Genomic DNA, 25,928 nt, shown 5'->3' with positions numbered 1-25,928 from the left:
TCCCCAGAGTAATGACTACTAGACTAACATCCTCCTTGTCCCCAGAGGAATGATTACTAGACTAACATCCTCATTGTCCCCAGAGGAGTGATTACTAGACTAACATCCTCCTTGTCCCCAGAGGAATGATTACTAGACTAACATCCTCCTTGTCCCCAGAGGAATGATTACTAGACTAACATCCTCCTTGTCCCCAGAGGAATGATCACTAGACTAACATCCTCCTTGTCCCCAGAGGAATGATCACTAGACTAACATCCTCCTTGTCCCCAGAGGAATGATTACTAGACTAACATCCTCCTTGTCCCCAGAGGAATGATTACTAGACTAACATCCTCCTTGTCCCCAGAGGAATGATTACTAGACTAACATCCTCCTTGTCCCCAGAGGAATGATTACTAGACTAACATCCTCCTTGTCCCCAGAGGAATTGGCTAAGTATTGTTGTAAATGGTGCGTTTATATAATAGCACCTTTTCTGCTTTTTATCCGATGCACTCATCTACCATTTGCATTGCTGTACTTTCACCCATTCACACACACATTACAATAGGTACAAGCATTCCTTTGTCCCTCTGTCAATCACACTCCATAACAGAGTCCTTGCAGAGGGCAGACAGGGTAGAGGTCGACAGTTATGAGGTGATGTTCCTCCTCTTTTGCACTAGGTATGTTGGTGTGTAGCCTGAACTAACGTGTTAGGTTTCTGGTCTAGAGGGGCGGGTCGCGGCTCAGATTTGCGCACGCCCTGATTGGATCTCATCGATCTGTCCGTCACCCCCGGCCCCTCCTCTCCCCCCTAGTGCAGCGCTACGTCACATCATTTGGAGCGACGCCCACCCGGAAGGGTTGACTCCCACTTTTAGACCAGAGCGGCCAATGCGTTCCTCCAGGCTTTCAATTTTTGCACCAACAAAAATGAAAGCCTGGTACCGAGGCTAGTTGGTGTGTGGTTTTTTAATGTTGTACGGGTCACTGTACAGTCTTGTATTGTGTATTGTATCTGTATCTGTGTGCTGCAGGGCGGGTCCTTGGGGTCCAAGACCAATTTCTCCCTTGGGAGACAAAATAAAGAAACCTTAGTTGAACCTTGACATTCACACACCGACGGTGGACTAAATCATGCAAAGTACCAACCTGCACATTCGGAGCAGTTTAGGGTTTCAGTGCATTGCTCAAAGGATACTTCTGCACTTATAGACGGGAGGAGACCGCCATGTACAGTACAACGCACTGACCTCTATCTTGTCTCAGCTACTATGTGTAAATATGTACATATATTTTTTTTGATTCTGGCTTTCTCGTTTGATCTCCTTACTTGCACCCCCGGCCGCAACTCACTTTTTTTTGGTATGGAAAAGACAATACGATGGCATTGGGAACTATGCACGGCAACACATTTCACCCGCTCCTTTTACCTTGTAAACCTGTGATGGGACAATAAAGCAGATTCTGGACTGAAGAACCTTCTGTTTTTCCAATAGAGCTGCTTCTATACGAGTCTCTGGCACTGGCGCACTGCCATCCTTTTTTCTGCTTTTTATGGTTTATGGAAACAACATGGCCTGCCCTAGAACAACCTTCAGTAGTATATCCCATTCTGACCTGAAATCAGATTCATACGAGGTTTCCACTGGACACACACTGGTCTGATGAACCCATTCTGACCTGAGATCAGATTCTAAAAATGTCAGTCGCTCTTTGATTTTTCAAAAATAGCAGACCTACAAGCTCGTATCGCGCCACTCGGTGGCGCGATATGAGCTTGTAGATCTGCTATTTTTCAATAGCTAAAGCATAACATGATGCTGACACCAAAATGGGTGCCCGGTCAGAATGGGATATAACACTGTATATCACAGATCATTAGATCAAGGTTGTCATATCACTGTTCCAGGTGACGGGCTTATAAAGAATGTACTGCTTAACCCATTCTGACCTGAGATCAGATTCATACGAGGTTTCCACTGGACACGCACTGGTCTGATTAACCCATTCTGACCTGAGATCAGATTCTAAAAAAATGTCAGTCGTTCTTCGATTTTTCAAAAAATAGCAGACCTACAAGCTCGTATCGCGCCACTCGGTGGCGCGATATGAGCTTGTAGATCTGCTATTTTTAAATAGCTAAAGCACGACATGATGCCAACACCAAAATGGGTGCCCGGTCAGAATGGGTTAAGTCAGTGGTTCTCAACCTGTGGGTCGGGATAATATATCATAACTATTCTAACGTAGGTGATCAAAATTCTACAAAATCATGCACCGTGAGCTTGTAGATCTGCTATATTTCTTTTTACATTGCTTTCAATATTAAAATTGGCTAATGGGAGGGAGGGGGGCTGGGGACACTCGGGACATAACCATAAACAAACCTGAGACGCCCATATAGGCAGGACCAGCGGTGTCATGCTCGTAGAACACAGTACCACAGCGTGGTACCAGTCATTTTGTGACGTGCAGTCGTGCACACACAGGGACAGAACGGTATACTCCAAGAGAACGCGTCCCCCTAAATTCAAGAGAAGACGCACCAAAGACGCTTCGATATTCATGATTTTAATTAATATCGGTATCGGTGCTAAAGACAAATAATCGAGAAAATAAACGTCCGATTATTATATTTCTCATAAATGCGCAAACATGGTGAAACAACCACTTTCATTGAAAATCCGGTAGAGTACGGTTGTAAGGAAATGTATAGCTGCCCAGAGCTTAAATAATCGGCTCATAATATTGGCTATCGGCTTTTTGATTTGTCCACTAAATCGGTGATCGGAAATATCGGCCAAAAACCATATCGGTCGATCACTAGTTACGGTGAGGGTTTGAGATACGGTAAGCAAGCACACTTGCAGCAGTAGGCTACTGCTGCTGTGTGGCGTTCTGCACACAAGAAGAATGCCTCCTCCTCCATCGAAGAAGAACAGATTCATTCGTCCAAAGCAAACTTTTTAGTTTCGCTAGTTTGCATTAAAGATGTTTGTCCGACTATTTTAAGTCTACTTTTGTGTTTGTGTGTCTAAAACTCTCATACACTATTTGACAATAGGCTTAGGCTACGCAGCTGTTCTGTGTGCATGCCGCCATGCGTGCGTGCGTGTGCATGTGCGTGGCGTTCCGTGGCACCAGAGAAAAGATCACCATGACACCACTGGGCAGGACCACACTCCACAGTCACGTCACTATGACTCAGACATAAACAAAACATAAACAAACCCCATAAGCTATAACTATAAACCATAATGACATCAGGAACCTCCATATATGGGCATAAAAGGGACACAGACAGAGGGATCGGCGGGGCGAAGCAGGAGTGAGGGCCGCGTAGAAAATGTTTTTTTTGGAAAAACACAAATCTTCTCTTATGGCACAAAGTATTTCGAAATAGGGGTTGCAGCCAAATAACTTGAAAATGTGTGAGAACCATGGCTGTAGCATATTGTTAATATCTCTGCCTCATTATTCTGGTTTGGCGTTTGGCTCATAATCCTTCCATTTTTTACAAAACTCTCAGAATCAGTATAATTCACAGTGTATTAATTCTATCCCCAATTATTCCCCGTCTAATGGCTCACAGCTTGCCCTTATCAGCCAAAAGCAGATGGAACTTCTCTAAGCATTGGTATATCCACGTTACATCATGGCCAACCGTCATGAATCACCGGCAAGATTGCAGAGTTTGTGAGTAGATTGCTCAGTGTTATTTTAGTATTGTAGGATCAGAGAGCCCCAGCGGGGGCTGGTTTTATGTTAAACTACAATTGGATTAGTAATCACTGCTCTAACTGCATCATGTGGGCACAGCAGGAAGATTTGGGCAATCCAATTTGTGGGCAAACACTGAAGCGTCTTCTTTGATTGTCCCTAACCCTCATCATGGAATGCCTCCCTGTTTCTACAACAGCTGCATACGTACATCACATCCAGCTTGCAGAAGAACAGTAGCAATTCTGAAATAGCATGCACGGGAATTACTCATTGGGAGACTGTCAGGCATACTTTATGAGATATCCACAACATGATAAATAATCTGGCTGTAGCATCTGTATGCACGCAGAAGCTGCTGTACACAATAATAAGTAGTACCAAACACACACACACACACACACACACACACACACACACACACACACACACACACACACACACACACACACACACACACACACACACACACACACACACACACACACACACACACACACACACACACACACACACACACACACACACACACACACACACACACAAACTCACTCTGTTGGCTTAATGAGCGGGCTGCTTCCCAGACGAAAAGATTCCCTGTCTTCTGTGTGTGTTCCCTTTCTGAGAAGAAACTTTTCTGTGAGATCAAAACCTGTAACCAAGATTACAAGATGTCAGAAGATGTAAGAGAAGAACAAAGGCAGTCTTATCATTATGTACAATGAATGCATATTTACATACATGAAGAATATTGCAAAGGCCTTGAACACCCCAGGGGGGGCAGTGAAGCCAATAGTGTCTGAAGCCAGTAGGAAATCCTGACTTCCTGAAAGTTCATATTATGGCCTGTTGTGGCGCTGTCATTGGGCCCAAAATACCCCATAGCTCCATAGAGGCCCATGTATTTGGGCCCAACTTCACCTAGACTGTATTACCTTAATAAACATGGTCATGAATACTTTCTGCTTCCAGTCACTAGTTTAAAGTCTCATTTCTAATGTCATAATATTCTTTTTGGTAAATTATGGTCCCATTTATAAAAAATAATTACCATAAAGTCGAGTATGTTCTGAGGGGCGTGGCTACCGTTACAGTCTATGATCGGGATCCACCCCCCGCTCGAGTCAAAATGAAAACCAACGGAGAAGAAGGGGGGAAGTCCCGCCTTGTTGTCTGGGCCAGCCAATGGGCCAGCTGGACCCAAACGGATCTAGAAAGATGGCGATTTACAATTCAAGGACTGACTTCATCTTACGTCCATATCAGACCCGGAGAACGCTTTGTCCATATTTTTTTACAGTCATGGTAGGTCAAACAAGGTGATGAAAAAGTGACAGCTAAAAGCACGAACCGACGTGAGATTGACACTGTCTGGCATGTGCAGTATTCCAAAGTGAACTATAATATATTAACATGAATGAAGAGATCACACTTACCAGTCAGTTGTAATGGACGATCTAAACTACTGGAGAAACGGCGGTCCTCTACTGTCAATGCTGGACATGAATTATCTGCAAAACAGAGACATATGTTTTTCAAAGTTTGAATGACAATGCAGTGGAACCTATAGGGCTTTCACTTCTAGTGATTTTGACTAGTTGACTAGTTGTCTAGTTTACTAGTCGACTAGTTGTTTAACTACCTATTATGTAGACCAACAGGAACGCACCCAGGGTCCGAAACGGTTGAGAAATGACAGAGTTACCGTGTGGTGGTCCTCTACTGTACCCTCTACTGTACTGTACTGTACTGGCACACCCGAAATCACCATATATACAGTTAATAATGTGCGTGTGTGTGTGTGTGTGTGTGTGTGTTAGGTTGCGCACAGGTGGTGAAAAACAACCGTGCTGTTTTCGTGCTCAGACTCACCCACCAAGCCAGTCAGCCAGCCACTTTCTCACTTTTCCTCTTGAGCCACACACATGTTGCATTGTTTTTCATTTTCTGTTTGGCATAACCTCATTTCATACTCAACATTCCCACATGTCTGTATTCAGTCATTATCAAACAGTTTGCTAACTATGCATGCCGGCTAAGTTATCAATCAGTTGATCTTGACTTGTTCTACAGTTTTATATGCATATATTCATTCATTTCATTTCATAATTTGGACAGAGACAATTGGTTGGTCAAACATACTTTTATTCCTTTCAAAGTCAAACAGTTTTAAGTTATCATTACTATATTGTCAAACACACCCTACTCACACCATCCTCATTTCCTGGTCAAAGTTACACAAAAGAGTCACCACTGCATCCACTGCTCCTTTTATAGGTGGAGGATTCAAATTGGGTTGCACCATGTTGCAGGGGTGCATGTGTCTGGCAATACATACTATTTAGTATGATTGCAACGAGACGGGTTGTTTAAAACCTGGTTTGTTAATTACTTTAGGATTGACAAGTATACTGTAAAGGTTTGGAAATGTTTTCTGTGTTACATGTTCACTAGTTGTGCAAGTGAATACTTTGGGGAAACCTGTCTCTAGACAGATGGTTTAGTCAGTCCAGTGTGAGAGAGGGGGAGAAGGGGCACAATGCGGGAAGCTCTGCCCTAGGACAGTGTTAGGACTGGTAATGTCCAGACTGGGTGCTTGAATGTTATTTAAGTTTGTTATTTTCATTTTTTTGGGAAGTTATATTTTATTTTTGTGAAAGAAGTATTTCCCTGCGAAATTATTTTGAACATTATTTTTGGAAACCTTTGAAGAAATAAATCTTTGGCAACGATGGAAATCTTTGGTATGTCATTTTTCTGTGCACCTAGCCCTCATCAAACGGACTCATTTACACCCACACACAGAGATCCGTAAAGGAGTGGTTGCACCACTCAAAAAATAAATAAAATAAATAATAATAAAAAAACTTTTTTTAATGATATTTGTTAAAAACTGTGTACATTGGTGACTATAGGCCGGGGGAGGGCATAGTGTAGCCCTCCAAGCAGAACCCAATGGTACTGAAGTTTCTGACTTTTTGACGACACAGACCATGGGGTCCTGTTCCAGCAGTATCCTGCCACCTGGTACGCGGACATACATAAAACATAAACAACGTGTTTACGGCCTGTCTGCGCTCTTTGACGACTTTTTTTCGTGTGAGGGTTTCTTAATCTGTGAAGTATAAGTACCTATACATGCCGCTGCGAATATCTCCTGTGGCGCGGAAGCCGTTAAGTATTTTTAATCTATGTTTGACCGATTTGGTCGCTTTGATTCTTCTCTTCCTTCCTTGTTTATTGACACCTCATTGTACCGCCTATCTGGCTAGCTAGTGGCGCTATAGCTATGACAGAGCAGATCAGAGGCAAGGACGTAGCCGCACAAGCCAACCGCACACCGGGAGGCGGTACAATAAACGGTAAACAAACAAGAAGAATCAAAGCGACCAAATCGGTCAAACATAGATTAAAAATACTTAACGGCTTCCGCGCCACAGGAGATATTCGCAGCGGGATGTATAGGTACTTATAGTTCACGAATTCAGAATAACTCAAACAAAAAAAAGCTGTCAAACGCCGCAGATACGATCTTAGCGAGCATATTTATGTCTGCGTTCCAAAATTCCCATACGAAAATATAGTTATGAACAGGGACCCTACATAAAAGGATTTTGGCTTATTTGGGCGCCATCTTGCTGCCTACATGTAGGCTAGTAGGATGCTAGGCTACTTGGCTGCCAGTCTGTAGTTGGTAGGTTTGCTTGTCAGTGGCGCTGGTGTGTACACTGTCACTGCAGCACACCATCTCTCTACTATCTTTGACTCTGGATCGACGGTATTATTATTCATTACAATGTGTTCTGATCTGATAGCCATCTCTCCCCTCCCCTCACGTCAGAACAGTTCTCAATGTTTACATCTTACTTGACGAGAAGACATGTGGACATATCCTTATGGAACCAGGGAGAGAAGACATGTGGACATCCTTATGGAACCAGGGAGAGGGGGACAAAACTAGTATAAAAAGGTAGGTGGCTAGCACACATCCAGTTCCTGTCTGGAGCTGGACTAAGGTAAGTACAGTGAAGAGAGGAGAGTCCGCACACAGGTTTGCTCCAAGGTGTTTGCTTTTTATTCAATACACCATAAATAAGACACAACGTTTCGGCCGTGAACGGCCTTCATCAGGTGGTGATAAAGAGGGGGAAAAAACACCACCAACACAAATCTATGCCACCACTGCTGTTGTTCTCTATTGGTTGACCTGCCAGTGAGGAGCCCCCACTGAGAGGACGTTCAACGCACCCTACTGACAGGAGCCGCCAACACACCGACAAGGATCACAGTACCCATCCGGCTTCGCTGGCCCAAACACGGCCCAATTGAGTTTATATTAGGGATGTCAGGGGTTAACCGGTTAACCGGTTAGCCGACCGTTAAGAAACATCCGGATATTTTTATCAGCTTTAACGGTTAATTTGCATAATAATAAATGCGTGTTCTGATCTTAAATCCCTTTATTTTAGATCGTTTTTAGTAATAGTACAACATAAACATTACAGAGACTGTAGTTGTCACTGTACAATACTTTAAAACAGTTGTCATGTTGCACACATGCCTAAAATTGCTATTTGCGCCGCCCAGCTTGTCGCACTCCAGGCTGCATGAACAGCGCTCGGGCTCTGTTTTCTGCCCCCGTTCTCTGTTGTACTTCAATGGCTAGTTGGCTACAAGTTACAACGGTAGCTTTGCGGTAGTCAAAATGTAAGCGAGTGACAGCGAGACGAGATGAACACATGTCGACCGTATCAATGCAGAGAACTACATTATTAAATACATTATTGGCCATTTGGCCTGGAGGGAGAACGTTTACAGCTGCCGCTTCCTCCTCCTTCTCCTCCTATCCGTCCACACTGGCACGGCTTACGGCTATCAAAAGTTAGCCATGTGCTATCGATGTTTGAGGGTTTTATCGTCAGCGAAAAGTCAACAAACGGAACACGGTGACATGCATGCTGATCTTCCTTAATAATAAAAAAAGGCTTAGCCCATGCGTCCAGTGGCTTTATAGGTATAGGTTGCTCGGATCTGGACTGGATTTATTTATGTTTTGTTGGACTAGAACCGGCGGACCTCTGTAGCCTACTGTAGACGCGCAGATGCATGCATCATGCAGATGCGATGCGTTGTTTATTGATGATTAAGCCAGAAGCCTACAACAATTTATTTATATTGTTTAAAATGTTGCTTTTTTGTTTGTCTTTTATAAAAGGAGCATAAATAAATGTATGCCATTCGTCTACCAACTTTAATTATGTAGCCTGCTATACATGCATATTACATTTGGGGTAGCCTATTAAAAAAAGAAAAAAATCAACCACTATCCGTTAATCAACCGGTTACCCGTTCGTTAATCCTAACGGGTAACCGGTTGGGAAACTATCCGTTACTGACATCCCTAGTTTATATCGACGCTTACCCCAAAGCGGAATGCACTGCGGTGGATTGGAACCCCTACTCTCTGCGTGGTGGACAGGTAATTTATCCCTGCAACACCTGAGCGCTTCAGAATGTAAAGTTATTAGCTAATGTTAGTTAGGGCGAGGCAGAGGTGGGTCTAGGTATGTGCAGATATGCCTGATGTGACACATCCCTATGCTAGAGAAGTGATTTTCTTTCCAGAAAACTCTTAAGCCCTAACCAGAGGGTCGCCATGCAACTCATTGCAACTTGAAACAACTTGCAACCATTATTCCCAGTGGGAGTTGCATTGGTGTGGTTTATATTTTGTTGCAAGGAGTTGCGAGTAGTTGCAGCTGGTGTGATTTTGGCCTTAGGATTTAGAATAGTGGTTCTCAAAAATATCAGATAAACAAGCTTGCAGTGTGTCACGTTGTGTCGCACTTGGTGTCAAAAGCTCTGCGTCCTCCCGGTGGGGGCTCCTCACTGGCAGGTGAGCCAGTAGGAGACAACACACATTAATGTGTGTGGGGAGCAATCAACTGGCATGAAGACTAAATTGGGGAGAAAGGGCCAAAACGAACAAAAAGCGAAGAACAGAAAACAGACAAAGATTGTTTGCTCATGACATTAACGATTATTTGACATTACATGTCTGTGCACTTGTCATGTTATATACATTATAACAATGTGGTACATGCATGTTTCATAAGGGGGTGCTTAAAGGACCACTTCATCACTTTTCAACCTATCTTCATATAATAGGTCCTCACTAATAATCATGAAAGAAATGGCATGATTTTTTTCTACTCAGTCTGTGTCTCATAGGACGGCTGTGGGCAGTTTAGAAACCGTCTTCCAGTGACATCATCGATGGGGAATACGCTATAACTGCTTATCCCCTGGGCAGCCATTCCTGAACGCAGCTGTTTTAGCACGTGGGTTTGAAGATGACATGAATTTGACACATCAAACATGACCATTTAAACCCTATATACTGATAGCCTATACTTATTCTACTCCATATCTCGTCGCTGAAAATAGCCGATCTACAAGCTCACAACAACATGTTTCACGATCGGCTATTTTCCCAGAATGTTTTCCTATTTTCGCCGAATTTTCACCTACTGTACTTTTAACACGCCCAGAATAGGGATAGCGACGGTTCGCGTGGTTAAGCAGAGAGACTGCTGATTCATATTTTATGAGTGACACACACCCTTACCTAGCCCATTCTGACCTGAGATCAGATTCATACGAGGTTTCCACTGGACACGCACTGGTCTGATTAACCCATTCTGACCTGAGATCAGATTCTAAAAAATGTCAGTCGTTATTCGATTTAAAAAAAAATAGCAGACCTACAAGCTCGTATCGCGCTACTCGGTGGCGCGATATGAGCTTGTAGATCTGCTATTTTTCAATAGCTAAAGCATAACATGATGCTGACACCAAAATGGGTGCCCGGTCAGAATGGGCTAGAATACTGAGTGCAAGCCAAATAGCATGAATGTCATTTGCAAGCTGTGACCAGCTCTTGGTTTGCATTTGAGCCAACTGACTGAGTGGCTTATGTTGCCGCGTGGCCTGGTGGTCACAGCTAATAAACAGCCATGACATTTCTTTAGTTTTTTAAAAATTCCTGCAAATACGTTTTGTTTCTGGTTGTTGCACCCAGAGACACATATTCAATGTAAATCACACCTCTGTTATCTCATCCTTGATTTGATTTGAAATGTTTTTTTTTTCTCTTTTTTTCAGGTTTTATAGCTGGGCTATATAATGAGATTGCTTTCCAGTGCAGGTTTCAAGGAGCTCATTTCAATTCACTACATAAACAGCACAAGTGAAGAAAGAAAGACATTCGGTGTGTTAGAACTATGGTCTTCTCCTTTTCCCACTGTTTTATAAGGAGAGTAAAACAGACCTTTTGCAATCACATTTGGGTAGATGAATATAATACAGATGCAAAGCTTCAAACTGGGGCTATTAATTTTGGTTCAAGATGCAAGCTTAGTAGGCCTTAAGGTTATGTTGAATGATGAATTAGTTCCTGTAAAAGCATATTAAGTGAAATACCTTATTTGTAGAGGAATCTGGATTGTTGAAATATGCCCTGAATGTACTGGATGGGCTCTCATGTTTGACAAAATGTTTAGCTAGAACCTTGAGTGATTCTCTTCTCAAACGTTTCTGTATCAGGGCCCACATGGAAATCTCAAAAGCGTTTGTGGCCAGTTGGCCACCCCATCTGACCACACAAGTTAAGTGGTCAGATGGATGGGCTGCGTGGAGAATGTTTATTTTATTGATCAATCAAGTAATTGTGTTCCAGCTTGGAGCAATGGAACTAACACAGTAGAATACTTCTTCCTATTTAGCACAATTAGCAGTATCACAATGAAAACTCACTTTTCAAGATAGAAAAACAAACAAAAAACCATAGATGCATTACTTTGCATGCATAAAGTGAGTGGCAAATCGAGTGGCAAAGTGAGTTTAACGTTGTTTAATGTCGTTTAATCCAAACAGATTAAATTATTTGATCATTATCTGTTTGGATATATGGGCTGTCAAGGCCAGGAAATATGTAATAATATAATATAATATAATATAATATAATATAATATAATATAATATAATATAATATAATATAATATAATATAATATATAATATGTAATGTTACTTTTAGCCAATTCTTTCTTTCTTTTGTCTTACTTTGACTTTGCCTGTACTTCTTTTTTTGAGAGTTTAACTTAATAACTCCCCAAAGTCAAGCTGCTCGGGAGTCCAGTCTGCTCAGAATAGACTAATCAGTGTCATAGTGTGTTCGGGCCCTCTGTCACACACGGGCACAGCAGAAGCCAAATCCAGGGTCACTCACTCAGTGTAGGCTGTCCAAGGCTCATACCATTATTCATGATGAGGTCACTGAGGTGTTAGCCTGAGCTAACGTGTTAGGTTTCTGGTCTAGAGGGGCGGGTCGCGGCTGAGATTTGCGCACGCCCTGATTGGATCTCATCGATCTGTCCGTCACCCCCCGGCCCCTCCTCTCCCCCCTAGTGCAGCGCTACGTCACATCATTTGGAGCGACGCCCACACGGAAGGGTTGACTCCCACTTTTAGACCAGAGCGGCCAATGCGTTCCTCCAGGCTTTCCATTTTTGCACCAACAAAAATGAAAGCCTGGTACCGAGGCTACTGAGGTGTCATATATTCACATTTTTGAGCGGTGCCTCCACTCCAATACGCAGCTTCTGTCTGTCTGTCTGTCTGTCTGTCTGTCTGTCTGAGCACTGAAAGCTGCAACACGGTAACTCTGTCACTTCTTGACCGTTTTCGGATGCGGGGCGGCTCGCTGGAACCAGGCCGCCACCCCCCTGGGTGTGTTCCTGGGGATCACCGCTCACTTCACACAGGTGTGATTTTAACTATATATGTTTTTCTTAAACAATCAGCCATGATGTGTGGGTTATCTTATCTGCACACCCTGTTCTATACACGTTACCATAATCATATACAGTGCGTGTCTCCCTCTAAACAAAACACAAAAGTATACAGTGACAGAAAATATGGGCGACAGCAAAAAAATACATACCTGTTCTGTCATTCACTGTCATTCCAAAAGTGCAGGGAATGGCATTCAGAGTCCAAAGGAAGGCAGTCCATTGTAGCAAGTTACTCATGTCTTGTCTGGCTCTAGAAAGCAGGCTCCCTGCAAACCTGTATACAAATACAAGAAATGCACACAGATCTTAACCTATTCTGACCTGAGATCAGATTCATAACGAGGTTTCCGCCGGACACACACTGGTCTGATTGACCCATTCTGACCTGAGATCAGATTTAAAAAAATGTCAGTCGTTCTTCGATTTTTTCAAAAATAGCAGACCTACAAGCTCGTATCGCGCCACTCGGTGGCGCGATATGAGCTTGTAGATCTGCTATTTTTCAATAGCTAAAGCATAACATGATGCCAACACCAAAATGGGTGCCCGTTCAGAATGGGTTAAGCACAATAGAGCAAAGAGTACATCTGATTAAATTAAAAGATAGCCAAACATTTAGCCAGATTGACAACTGAAACAAAATGCATCAAACTCGTTTAATCTCTATCTTTCTGCATGGAATGTTGGATAGCTCTAGGGTACATTTCTCAACCTTATCTAAGCCAAGATGCCATTTGGGCAATTAAACCTTTCTATGTGCTTCAAGCACGTCATTATTCAGACTAGAAACCTGTACAATAATACAGACAAGGTCACAAGCAGTCGGATGATGAGTAGCCTATACTCCCCAGGCCTCCAGGGCTCCAGGGCACCTCGTCTTTAGCTTAATTGCAATGACACCTTGTGAAAAATCCAATCTCATCTCATCCCAAATATAATCAATAAAGATTTACTTTACAGAGAAACAGAATTACTCTCATAGTTCACTCCATGTACACCAAGTGTAAAAGTATTACCCTCCTAATATTGAGTTGCACTTCAGTCTAGTCTCTACTCTCTCATATGAGGCTTTATACCTGTCCTACACTGACATTGGACATGTCTAAAGCATGTTTTATGCTTTATACCTGTCCTACACTGACATTGGACATGTCTAAAGCATGTTTTATGCTTTATACCTGTCCTACACTGACATTGGACATGTCTAAAGCATGTTTTATGCTTTATACCTGTCCTACACTGACATTGGACATGTCTAAAGCATGTTTTAATAATATGAGGCTTTATACCTGTCCTACACTGACATTGGACATGTCTAAAGCATGTCTTTATACCTGTCCTACACTGACATTGGACATGTCTAAAGCATGTTTTATATGTCTTTATACCTGTCCTACACTGACATTGGACATGTCTAAAGCATGTTTTATGGGCCCTTGTCAGGCGACCCTGAATTTTGAACCGACATATTACACCTGCTTAGTTTGCTTTGCCATGTATACATTTTAGTTGTGTCTGTGTTGACGGCGTCCCAATGGACATAATGTATACTACGTACAAGTTGTTATTTTTCCACAATCAGTATTTTGTTCAAGGCCTTAGCTGACAATAAGCCCCCCCAATTTGTAATTGTAAGAAAACACCTGCAGCTATATTGATAAATATAAATTAAATAACTTCTTTCAACCATTCCATATTGTATTCTATATTCACTCTAACAAGTCACCATGGAGAGTTTTAGAAGACCGAGTCATCTGTATACCAACACTATTGCAGTAGTTTGTTACGTTTTTCTCAAGCAATGGCTCTGTAGCGGGTGCAATTCCTGCCTTCATCCTTGTCCATCATTCTTTTATAAGTAAACATTTATGCTAATCCCCAACATTTGTATTCTATTCTCATGATGGCTTCCTTTCCCGTGGGAGCAATGGATTCCAAGAATCACAATTCCCTGGTCCGCAATTCTCAATCCTTTGTCCAATGAATTGAAAAGCATGGCAATTCATACTCCTGGGTTTTCTCACTCACCATGTTCTGCTCCTGAACCTATACGAGAATGTTTGTGGGAGATTCTGAAAATAGTTTGTGGCACCGGCTTTACGATCATAAAGGCTTTACATAACTCCATTTCTAATGGAGAAATGGTGTCACTCTCTCAATGGCATCTTAGAGATACTAGTAAACTCCATGCCGTGCCCTATTAAAACTTAATTTAATTTTTTAACAACTTGTAGCGTGGCAACACTCCATTTGCCCACCACTTCTTCACAGTATAGGATGCCATCTCTCATGTAGTGGTAAGCAGATTGTTTGATCCCATTCCCTTCCGCAGGACGGAATTATGTACATCAGCTAATAATTACAGAAATGAAACCTGAGACCGTACAGTTAGCTACAAGAAGAAGATGACCTCTTTTATCATTAGACCACCTTGCTATCCTAAGTTTGTTGATTTATTATGTGGACTGTTGTGTTTCAGAGACCAGACAAGTTTTAGAGCAGGGTTTCATCCCATATAAATAACCAATTATTGATGTCTTTAGTATCATTCAAATTAAGACATTGATATTGTTTACTTACTTATGCCTGTAGACAAACTTTGGGCATGGGCTGACTATATTGTGGAAACAAAGAAAAGCGTTGCAGTCAAGCTGACTTTTGTTTTAAATACTAAAAATGTATAATAATTCTAATCAGTGAAATGTTATTAGACAATAAGTTGTAAAAGTGATGTGAATAATGTTTTGAACAAAACAAAACATTAAAGCTCTATAATATGTACAGTACAGTACAGTAATAATCACTGATAGTGTCGCAGTCCCGCCCCCATTCATGACGACGAGCGACCCAGAAGAGAATGTCCCATTCGTTTTTCCCATAGACACTTTGAGCTGCATTTCATGTCATGAAAGGTGCTATACAAATAAAGTTTTATTATTATTATTAGTATTATTATTATAGACGAAAAAAATAAAAAAAAGTGTTGTACCCTGACCTTTTTCTACTTTCTTTGTTCGGCCCAAAAAAAAGTGTTTATTGTCATGAGTTACTTAGTTGTCACCATCCGAGTTGGCTTTGTTCGAGGCTTACAGGTCTTTAAATAAATACTTTCTGAACTATGAGCACGAGTATGACTATTAGTACCAGTAGGGGCGCTGTTTGCCAGAAACAGAGAGAGACACAGTGCAGCACTGTTGCCTGCTAATGAGAGAGAGAGAGAGAGAGAGAGAGAGAGAGGGGGGGGAGAGGGGAGTTGCACCACTCAGTTCACACAGGTGTGATTTTTTCTGAGCACATAACTTTTTCTTTTGTTTCATCACTTCCATCTTCACTTCTTTATCCTGGCTGCATTCTGTATAAGTTCTCTCTCCTGATTGGATGAAATTGGTATCCTGACCTGAAGACATATTTTATGTTTACTAAATAGCTGGAGAGATGGGGAGACCCAACAAACAACTCTAGCAATTATGATACTTAGGAGAATATACTGTCGAGCTATTTTAACACTTACTTAGCCCTGGAACATGACTCTCGTATTCATACGAGAGTCATGACGTAACTTCACCCTGGTTTTTGCGAACGCTACATTTACAAATAATTAAAATATATAAACATTCGCATTTCAAATATAAAGTACTCACAAAGTGTCCCACGGGTGTTAGTTAGTAGCAGCGCCAGCGATTAGAATTTCTGCATCCCGCGTTGTTTAATAAAAAGCATTTTTATCCAAGGTGTTATTTTGCCATTGGCTTTCAACTACGCGCCCCTATCGGTCGGGAGGAGGGTGGCACTCGGTGTGTTCGATATAGGTAGGCTGACCGCCCTGCCAATACAGACTAATAGGCGAGTGCGCTCCCGGTGTGCAACAGTGGATTTCCCAAACGAACCCCGTTTGAAAAAAGTAGCCGGGGAACTCGGACAAAAATGCTTTTTATTAAAGAACGCGGGACGCAGCAATTCTAATCGCTGGCGCTGCTACTAACTAACACCCGTGGGACACTTTGTGAGTACTTTATATTTGAAATCTGAATGTTTATATATACGGAAATCTTGTAAATGCAGCGAGCGCAAAAAACAGGGCAAAGTTACTGCATGACTGTCATGATAATCATCATGGCAGTCATGTTCCAGGGCTAACACTTACTTTAACAACAACAAAAATCACAGTGCGTAAAATCAGTTTGATCTGACTGATTTAATAGCACCTCAAGCAACTAATGGAATCAATGTCCTGCTATGCAATAAAACAAATCCCAATTAGCCTAAGAAGCAATCCATTTGATTACTTTGCCACACTGTAAATCACACTATTAGCATAAGGTAATGTAGTATCCTTGACCTCTACAGATCATGGCAATGCAGCAAGATATTGCCGATATGAGATCATAGTTTGATCAACTATAAGACCAACAGTAAACTATTAGTTTTCATCATGACACTCTCTTTTGCTCCTGTCCCTGCAGATCATTTCTCCATTATAATATATAATTAATCCATTCTGACCGGGCACCCATTTTGGTGTCATCATGTTGTGCTTTAGCTATTGAAAAATAGCAGATCTACAAGCTCATATCGCGCCACCGAGTGGCGCGATACGAGCTTGTAGGTCTGCTATTTTGACATTTTTAGAATCTGATCTCAGGTCAGAATGGGTTCATCAGACCAGTGTGTGTCCGGCGGAAACCTCGTATGAATCTGATCTCAGTTCAGAATGGGTTAAAACAAAAATAATAGCCTAAGCCTAATGACCCTAAAAAGTGAAAAGACCAAATCTCACACCACACACACTTTACGAAACAACACAACTGTGTTGATTTAGCAAGCACAATACAGTAGCATCCCACCACCAGCACCATAGTACGATTCATGCAACACCAGAGAAGCAGGGGCCGCCCTATGAAGATTACCTCAAAACAGTGTCAGTGAGTCAGTGACCCCCCCCCCCCACCCCATGTGATATTTCACCTCAAGAGGTTGCATAGCTGGCTACCACTATCATCGCCATGTCATCATCTGAGACATTGATACAGTCTGAAACAGTGGTTCTCAAAGTGGGACCCACAGGGACCCCCAGTGGTCCTTTAAGGGGGTTCCAGGGGGTCCCCAGCTAAATTAGTGATTTAGGAACTGAATGGACCCTTTGACAGGTCTGCAACTCTGACATGTTCAAATGGAACCAAATGGACCCATGTTGTTCCATTTTGTACACCCTCTCAGAGTTATTGGAGGGGTCTTATATGTCCGTAATGAGTTCAAAACTGGGGGGTCCTTAGAATTAAAAAGCTTTTGAAGGATAAATATTAAATGGTATATTGAGTAGCCCATATTTCTGATGTTGTAACAGCAACAAGCAGGCAACACATGTTTTGTATTCAACCTCCATGTCCTGTTTGAGCAGTAAAGTTATAGTATTTTGATCTCATTCATAATCATAAGTCATAATCAACTTCAGTCATGCAGTGAACAGGCAGCTGTACTTTGCTACACCATGAAGTTTACACCTGCATATGCGCTGCTACAGTTTCAATGAGCGGCCGCTGATTGGCTGAACGGTTTCATTTTTCAATAATTATTTGATCAAGTGATTAAGATTTTTTTTCTTCCATGTGTTCCCTAAAAATGTCACTCATGCCGCCTGTTAACGCTATAATTAAATGTTTAACCGTACACACAAGGAACATGCATAAATCTATTAGGCTGCGCCTGCGTGTGTCCCGTGGCAAACCTGACAAGTTAGAAAGCTTATGAATCGGTCGGTGCGTAAAAGCCACTTTTTCGTGCCAAACAGCAAAAGAAAGGTAGCCGGGGAGATGGATTAACCGGGGTGAACATGCAGATCGTTCAGTTTAACAGACGCGCTTTCTTTATTGTGTTATTTTTATGTATTTTTTTATATGTGTTAAGAGTATAAATTGATTCGGCTTTAAGCAAGCGGTATACTTACTGTTGTAGAGAAAGTTTTCCCCCTCTAGAGCTAAAACAACCAAGTAAACAAACAGCGGAGAGGCATATTAATCCATAATGATTACGATCAGTTTACAGTAAATCCCGGTGCCAAGACTTGGAGATAAAAGTCACAGTGTGGTGGTGATCGCCTGCTAGATCGCGGTCCTTATTAGTCGCACTGAAATGACCCACCCACTCTGTCATTATTACTGAAATGTATTGACACAGACTCCTCTGCAAACAGCATGGATAAGATAGTCAGATACACATCGCAACCTCTCACGTAGAGGGGGGTGGGGGCTGGGGGGACTGAGAGAAAAGCCCAGCAGAGTTTCAGGCACACTTGCTCCCTACTTATTAAAACCACGTGCGCAAAGTAAATAGCTCTTGCCTCTTCTTGTCATGCTTGCGTTCTTATCAATATTTCGGAATCTCTCATAAATTGCTCCATAATATAGGGGACCACCTACCTGTAAGTTAGCTATTAAAGCCATAAAATACTGCAGATATTGCCCAGATTGGTTTCCCCTGACGTAAACGATCGAAATGTAGAATGAACAGTGCACAAACATGCACTCACTCACTCACTACCGAGTAGGCTACCGACCCAGACAGAGATCATCCAGAATAGATCCAGGTATAAATTTGAAGGAAATAAACAATCTTACCAGTGACCAGTCTGTTATGTTTATGCTCCAAAAGGCGCGTTGGTTGGCAGTCAATGTTTTGTATTCATAAAGTGCGTCGTTGTCCAACAGAATGGTTCAGCTGCCTGCAGCTGTAGAAGCATGGGCCTAATTCCACCCGAGCCATCTATTTTTGTCAGAATGCCAGGCCCAGGACGTTTCGCAATAATTTGCGGCATAAATATGCTTTCCCCAAGATTACAATTTGAGATGCTATGTCACTATAGTGCCGTATATATGGCTGACGTAACGTTTGTCAAAACTGGAGGTCAATTAATATTGACAAGTTGTCCAATCCTTCCTGATGAAATGATATATAGCAGTGCACTCACTGCCACTGACTGACTGCACTGCTTCTCAATGTGTGGTCCGGGGACCCCCATGGGGTCCTTGAGAGGGTTCCAAGTGGTCCCCAGCTAAATGACTAACTCAGAGAGTCAGTGGCGTGCACAGATAGACACTAGGGGGTGCTAGAGCACCCTCTGCCCTTTTGGCAATGTGCTCTAAAAAAAAAAAAAGTTTTGTTGTAGTGTGTGGACCATGCGGTGACATTGATCAAATCTTGATAAAAACCGCTACTATATTATTTAGACCCCCACAATCTAAAGCTATGTTTCTATGTCAGTGGTTCTTCGATAAAAAGATAAAATAGCAGACCTACAAGCTCGTAGCGCGCTATGAGCTTGTAGATCTGCTATTTTTCAATAGCTATAAGCACCAAAATGGGTTCCCGCCCCAAAATGCGCAGCACAAACAAGGTGCCCTTTTTTTCACTTGAGCACCTGCCCCTCTAAATGTCTGTGCACGCCACTGCAGTGAGTGTACAAATGGATTGGAATTGGATACAAATGGACCCTTATAATTGCTTGTTCGATTTGTATTTTGTATTCTCAGTGTTATCATTGTGGTCATAATTATGTTGCCTGTGGTAGCATTAGGCCACAATAAACTTTGTAGGCTTTGTAGGCTATTGAGTAAATAGCAAAGTGTTTTTTTTCCTCCAGTTTTTCTGAGCTTTAAATCATCAAGCATTTTACTGGGGAGAGAGTGAAACATAGCCTTATAGGTTATAGCCTGTATTCATGAAATTAAAGCCATTTTGCTGCAGCCTGCAGGGACCACCTGGGGTCCCCTTAATGACCACTGGGAACCCCCAGACCCCACTTTGAGGAGCATTGTGGGGGTAAAGACAAGTGGGTGTTTTCTTTCCTAAACGTGTTTGAAACAATGCCCTGTTAAAGGCTTTGCAGAAACAGGTGTTGCTCAGCAGTTGTTCACACACTAACTGCCCCCTCCATGAAAATAAAAACTGAAACGTTAGACCACTAAAAGGAAAGAAAAGGCTTCTATTGATTTACAGTAAAGCAAAAACGAGGGATAAAGGCTAGCTATAGCCTATAGTTATTTATATCTGTCAGTCTCTCGCGCACACACACACACACACACGCACACACAGCGCGTGCTACTTGGCTGAATTAGCAATGCGTCACCGTGCACCTGGCCATATGCCTACCTGTTCAGGGGGTGGGTGGGGGTGGCGTTGAGCGAAACATTTCGAATCAAATAAAAGACAAATATAGGACATAGGAAAGCGGCTAGAATACTCAGTACTGCAGGCTATAGTGGCTACCTACTAGATATATATATCACATCAAATGTTAATGTAATATAGCTATATTATATGGCCGCTGGCTCGCTGCTCTAGTTGCGTAAGTTGCGTTCAACTTCACACATGAAGCCAGGACTCGGAGGAGATGTTTTGAAAAGTGGCGCGAGTCTGTCATGGGAGTGCTCTGGTCTGGTCCTCAGACTGTGTGATGTATTGCTCCGCCCACAGGAAGTAGTCCTTTCTTGTTTACCACATAGTCACTAGTCAGTCAGTGGTCACAGCCTCGTCTATTTTATTTGAAATTTGAATATACATGTCTATTATTTTATTGTATAAGTTTAGATGATCAATGTCCATGTTTCAACCATGCAATGGTTTAACCCATTCTGACCATGAGATCAGATTCATACGAGGTTTCCACTGGACACACACTGGTCTGATGAACCCATTCTGACCTGAGATCAGATTCTAAAAATGTCAGTCGTTCTTGGATTTTTCAAAAATAGCAGACCTACAAGCTCGTAGATCTGCTATTTTTCAATAGCTAAAGCATAACATGATGCTAACACCAAAAAGGGTTCCCGTTCAGAAATGGTTTAAACTATAGCAATGGTTCTCAAAATGCATCCCAGGGACCCACAGCAGTCCATTTAGAAGGCTCTGGTGGGACAGAGGAGACAGCTTTATTTTCTTTCTATTATTTGTTTATTTTTTTTCCAGTTTTGTAACCTAACCTGCATTCACCCCATCTGTCAACATGTAAGCTAACTGGTACATTCCTGCACGCCACCTCTATTTTTGGTGTATGCTGATGTGTTTCTTTCAAACAACCAGGTTTGGCTGCAGAAATTGTGGTGTATAGGCTAATTATTCATATTAATTCATATTAATGATATCATCATACTCATTATCATTATTGAGACCACTCAAACTTCATCACTCAAACCTTTATTTATTCTCGAAAGACATTGAGGTTGCCCTATGGTCATTTGCAGCGTTGCCGACATAAATAATTATAATTATGATTATAATTATAATTACCATTATGTATTCAAATGGCCTCCTCCATTTTTCCCCTCTGCTCTACACCAAACTGATCCTGACTGTCTCTTTGCTGAAAATAGCCATGTGTACAAGCTCACAATTTATGAGCATATAGAGACTAATAGACTTATTTTCACTCACTGTTCTGCCCAGGGTTCACGCGGTTAAGATGCACTTGGAAACCTCATCATCAGCGATGGAACTTGAGGTCATCACAGATATCATCAGCTCACTCAAGTGTCTGTCTCCATCAGATCGCTTTATCCAGGTATATATTAAAGCCTTGAAGTCCTTCATTGGTGGCAAAAGTAGGCTATACTCAGACTTAAAGCTGCTAACTTTCCTCTTCTAAACCTGGAATTGAACCCGGGCAATTTCCTAGGCAATAGCCTTTTTTTAGCGAGCATGGTTCCTTCCTCGGGTTGAGTACAGAGTGACGTAGAGGGTGCGCTGTGACTGCCATCATGAAAAATGACACATAGTGTAAAAGTAGCAATACCAGTATAAAATAGGTCTACTTTGTTAGGCCTAGAAGTAAAAATCCTGCATTAAAAGTCTTACTAAGTAAAAGTACAAAGTTAATACCATATACATAGGCCTATAGCAGGGGTCTGCAACAGGCGGCTCTAGAGCCGCATGCGGCTCTAGAGCACACCCCTAGTGGCTCCCTGTAGCATTAAAAGTAGCAATAAATTATTTTTCATTTATGGTTTCTGTAGGAGGCCAAACGTGACAAGCATTCTTAATATTTATTCTACACATTTTTACAAAATTGGAAAACTTAACTAAACTAAAATTTGCGTCATAGCATGCGACACACTCAGTGCCGTGCCAGCCAGGTGTCTATTATAAACAAACCGGTGGGCGTGTGTGAGGATGCTGCCTGCTACGCTATGGCTTCTACAGGGAGAGAAATAAAGATAGCCGACGAAAAACAGAGGATTTAACAGTTCGTGGACAGAGGCGTTTGCCTTCACAGCCAATGCAGATTGACTGCCTGTATGTTTAATCTGCAGTGAGAAGCTATCAAACAACAAAAAAAGTAACGTTGAAAGACATTTCCAGTGAAAGCATGCTAAATTCTGCTAGTTTTGTTGCAACCCGGGAGATAATAAAGTTTGGCAAGCTGCATTATAATGCGTACATTTTCTTTGCGGCTCCAGATATATTTTGAATTTATTTTTGGTCGAAAATGGCTCTTTCAACATCTTGGGTTGCCGACCCCTGGCCTATAGCCTAATAGTAAAACTAAAACTGCTCCTTATACCCATTTCATAATTATATTTGGACGGCAATTACTGACCAGAATCTCTATTTTAGCCTTTTGATAGATTTAGATGATTTCTGATAATAATTTGATGGATTGCAAAGTACAGCATTTGCTTTTGAGATGTATAGTGGGGTAGAAGTAGTCTATGACAATTTACATAATTGAAATTGAAAGTGTAGCTCTAAATTGTAGGCTATTCACATATAGGCTATACAGTTATTGAGTAAATGTCCTTGTGTTGGTACCCTTGTGACATGCTTCCCCCTATTAGTCCAACTCCAAGCCCATCTTGAGGCTCATTGTCTCCACCAGGCCGAAGGCATGTGGGGAGAGTATGTTTTGCACTCCGTCCGTCCGTGTGTCCGTCCGTGTGTGTGTGTGTGTGTGTGTGTGTCCGTCCGTCCGTTAGTAGCTAATCTCGGCCACCGTTAACCCGGTCGATGCCAAATTTTGCACACACACTCCCTGGATGCCAACGATGAACCTCTGCCCCAAACTTCCAGAACGGCCTGTTATAGCGCCACCAGGAGGCCGCTTTGTGCAAAACAACTTTTTGCACAGTACACCTACAGATTTTGTCCAAACATCACGCAAATTGGTACACAGTCTCTCTACAGCCATTCAACGAAACCGGTCTTTCAGATTTCTCAGACTCCATCCTGATTGGTTAAGATTGTTCACAGGAGTGCTCAGTTTCAAACAAAATGCTGCAAATCATGAACACATCGCGTGATTTCCTTGAAATTGTGCACCCACATTCCCACTAGGCCGAGGACGAAATGCCACATGAACAATTTCAACTCAGCCTCAAGGTGGCGCTATAACTGGCCGAAAAGTGTTTTTACCTCTAACTGCACGAATCTGTGGATCACTTTGTATGCCAACTCCCTAGAGGCCAAGGAAAAACCTTTGTCTGGAATTTTTCACATCTGCTCTTTATAGCGCCACCAGGAGGCCCACATATGTAAAACACATTTTCTATTATTACTCCTTCAGATTTTATCCAAATTTCACGCAAATCGGTACACATGATCTCCATAGTCATGTGATCAACACAGGTTTGTTTGATTTCTCATATTCCATCCTGATTGGCCACGATTGGCTCCTACAGTTTTCAGGAGTAGCAAATGGCCACAACTCGGCAGCGTCCGATTGCGATGAAACTGTGCACGCATATTCCCACTAGGCTGAGGAAGAATCCTGGTGGAGACCTGTGCCGATTGGCACTTTATCTAGTTAGTTCTGTATGCCACAGCATGCCATGCTGTAGAAGGATAGTCCTGCAAAGCCTTTCAGCCCTGCCTGATACTCACCAGCAGTAAGAGTAGTATACTCATATATTTTAAGTAAAAGTAGTAAAGCCAGCGTAAACTAGGCCTACTCTGTAACGGTCTGTGTTCAAAATGTTACTCGAGTATAATCATGACATGTTGGCATCAAGTAAAGTACAAAAGTCAGTCCGTTTCGATCAAAAGTAGCAGATCTACAAGCTCACAACGTGGCATGTTTTTGACTAGCCATTAGCCAAAGCAGAAAACAGGGCTTATACTTACTACATAGGGTAGTAAATAGCCTGTCAAATAAATGTAGTGGAGTGGAAAAATACAATATTTGCCACTGTGATGTAAAAAGTACTAAATGTAGGCCTACTTATAGTTACTGTCCAGTCCACAGCTCATGCACCAACCAGCCTCTCCTTGTCTATTTCCCCTCAAATGTCTACTCCAGGCATCCTTAGGGACAGTCAGCTCTAACATAAAGATGCGCTTGGTCAATTTTGGCACAACATATTTCCGGTCACAGCAATCTGTGACCGAGCCGCGGTATTGCAGGTCCGCATGGGCAGCAGCAGGCAATGCCGCTGGGTAGAAGAAAGAATCCAAGGTCCACAGAAGAATTACTGGCAGTGACAAAGGCATTATTTTTGGCACCATGCAGCTCTGTGGAAGGCATCAGTGTGATCCAGGCTGATCTCGATTGTTCTTCTGACAAGCTGCTGCACATCAGATACATTCAAACCACATTAAATGAAATGACCATGCGTCCACACCACACACAGTCACTACAGCTATGAATATATTAAAAACATTCTAGAGTCACACCACAACTACAGAATAACAACAACAGTAGTGAACCTTTCTTTTTTTTACTTTGTTTATTGGTTTTTTCACAGAAGCATTATTTAAAGTGGTGGCATTAACAGCTTCTCTTATTAAACCCCACAAGTATAATGTACAAGAATAATTACAAAAGTAGTGAACTTTAAGTAGTTTGTTAGTGTTAGAGTTAGAGAGTTAGAGAGTTAGAGACGAGTTAAACTTGTGTGGGTGGCACTTAACCCCTTATGCACTAGCATCCCAATAGAGCCCCTTTCATGACGAAGCCAGGCCCAGGAAATTAATCTCAATGCATTTTTCCCATGAACATTTCAAAACGTATTTATTTAAAGACCTTTTAAGCGTCGTACGAAGCCAACTCTTGTCGTGACAAATCATGACAACACACACAATATAATGTGACCAAACAAATAATTACAAAGAGTGAAGAAAAGTGTTAAAACCTGCCGTTTCTTTCTACTTTCTAATTCTGTGTTTGGCCCTGAAAATTTGTGTTTATTGTCATGATTTGCCACGACAAGAGTTGTCTTTGTCCGCGGCGTAAACGTCTTTAAATGAATACTTTCTGAAAAGTCTATGAGGAAAATGAACGGGGATTTCTTTCCCGGGTCTCTCGAGGGGGCAGGACTGCGACGCTCTATTCTGGGCATGTCATAATAGACGAGCAACTGGGGGAGATAGAAGATCTACATTTC

The 25,928-nt window shown here is 42.1% G+C and overlaps 1 protein-coding gene across 1 annotated transcript in view; it reads right to left on the bottom strand.

The window, feature by feature from the left end:
- col19a1 (collagen, type XIX, alpha 1) overlaps positions 1 to 19,306 on the bottom strand; it is a gene marked incomplete at its 3' end in the record, with an annotated part of 238,354 nt that extends 219,048 nt beyond the window's left edge. The window contains exons 1-4 of the mRNA XM_083775052.1: positions 19,176 to 19,306; positions 12,711 to 12,835; positions 5,145 to 5,219; positions 4,261 to 4,360 (exon numbers count right to left, since the gene is read on the bottom strand). Of these exons, the coding sequence (XP_083631178.1) occupies positions 4,261 to 4,360; positions 5,145 to 5,219; positions 12,711 to 12,798 (263 nt within the window). The 5' untranslated portion in view covers positions 12,799 to 12,835; positions 19,176 to 19,306. The remainder of the gene's footprint in view (positions 1 to 4,260; positions 4,361 to 5,144; positions 5,220 to 12,710; positions 12,836 to 19,175) is intronic.
- Positions 19,307 to 25,928: the final 6,622 nt, after the last annotated feature.

Source organism: Protomyctophum parallelum, assembly GCF_964188405.1.
Source record: "Protomyctophum parallelum genome assembly, chromosome: 10".
Lineage (NCBI taxonomy): Eukaryota > Metazoa > Chordata > Actinopteri > Myctophiformes > Myctophidae > Protomyctophum > Protomyctophum parallelum.
The sequence above is the reverse complement of the archived record's forward strand: the minus strand, read 5'-3'. Positions and strand labels throughout refer to the sequence as shown.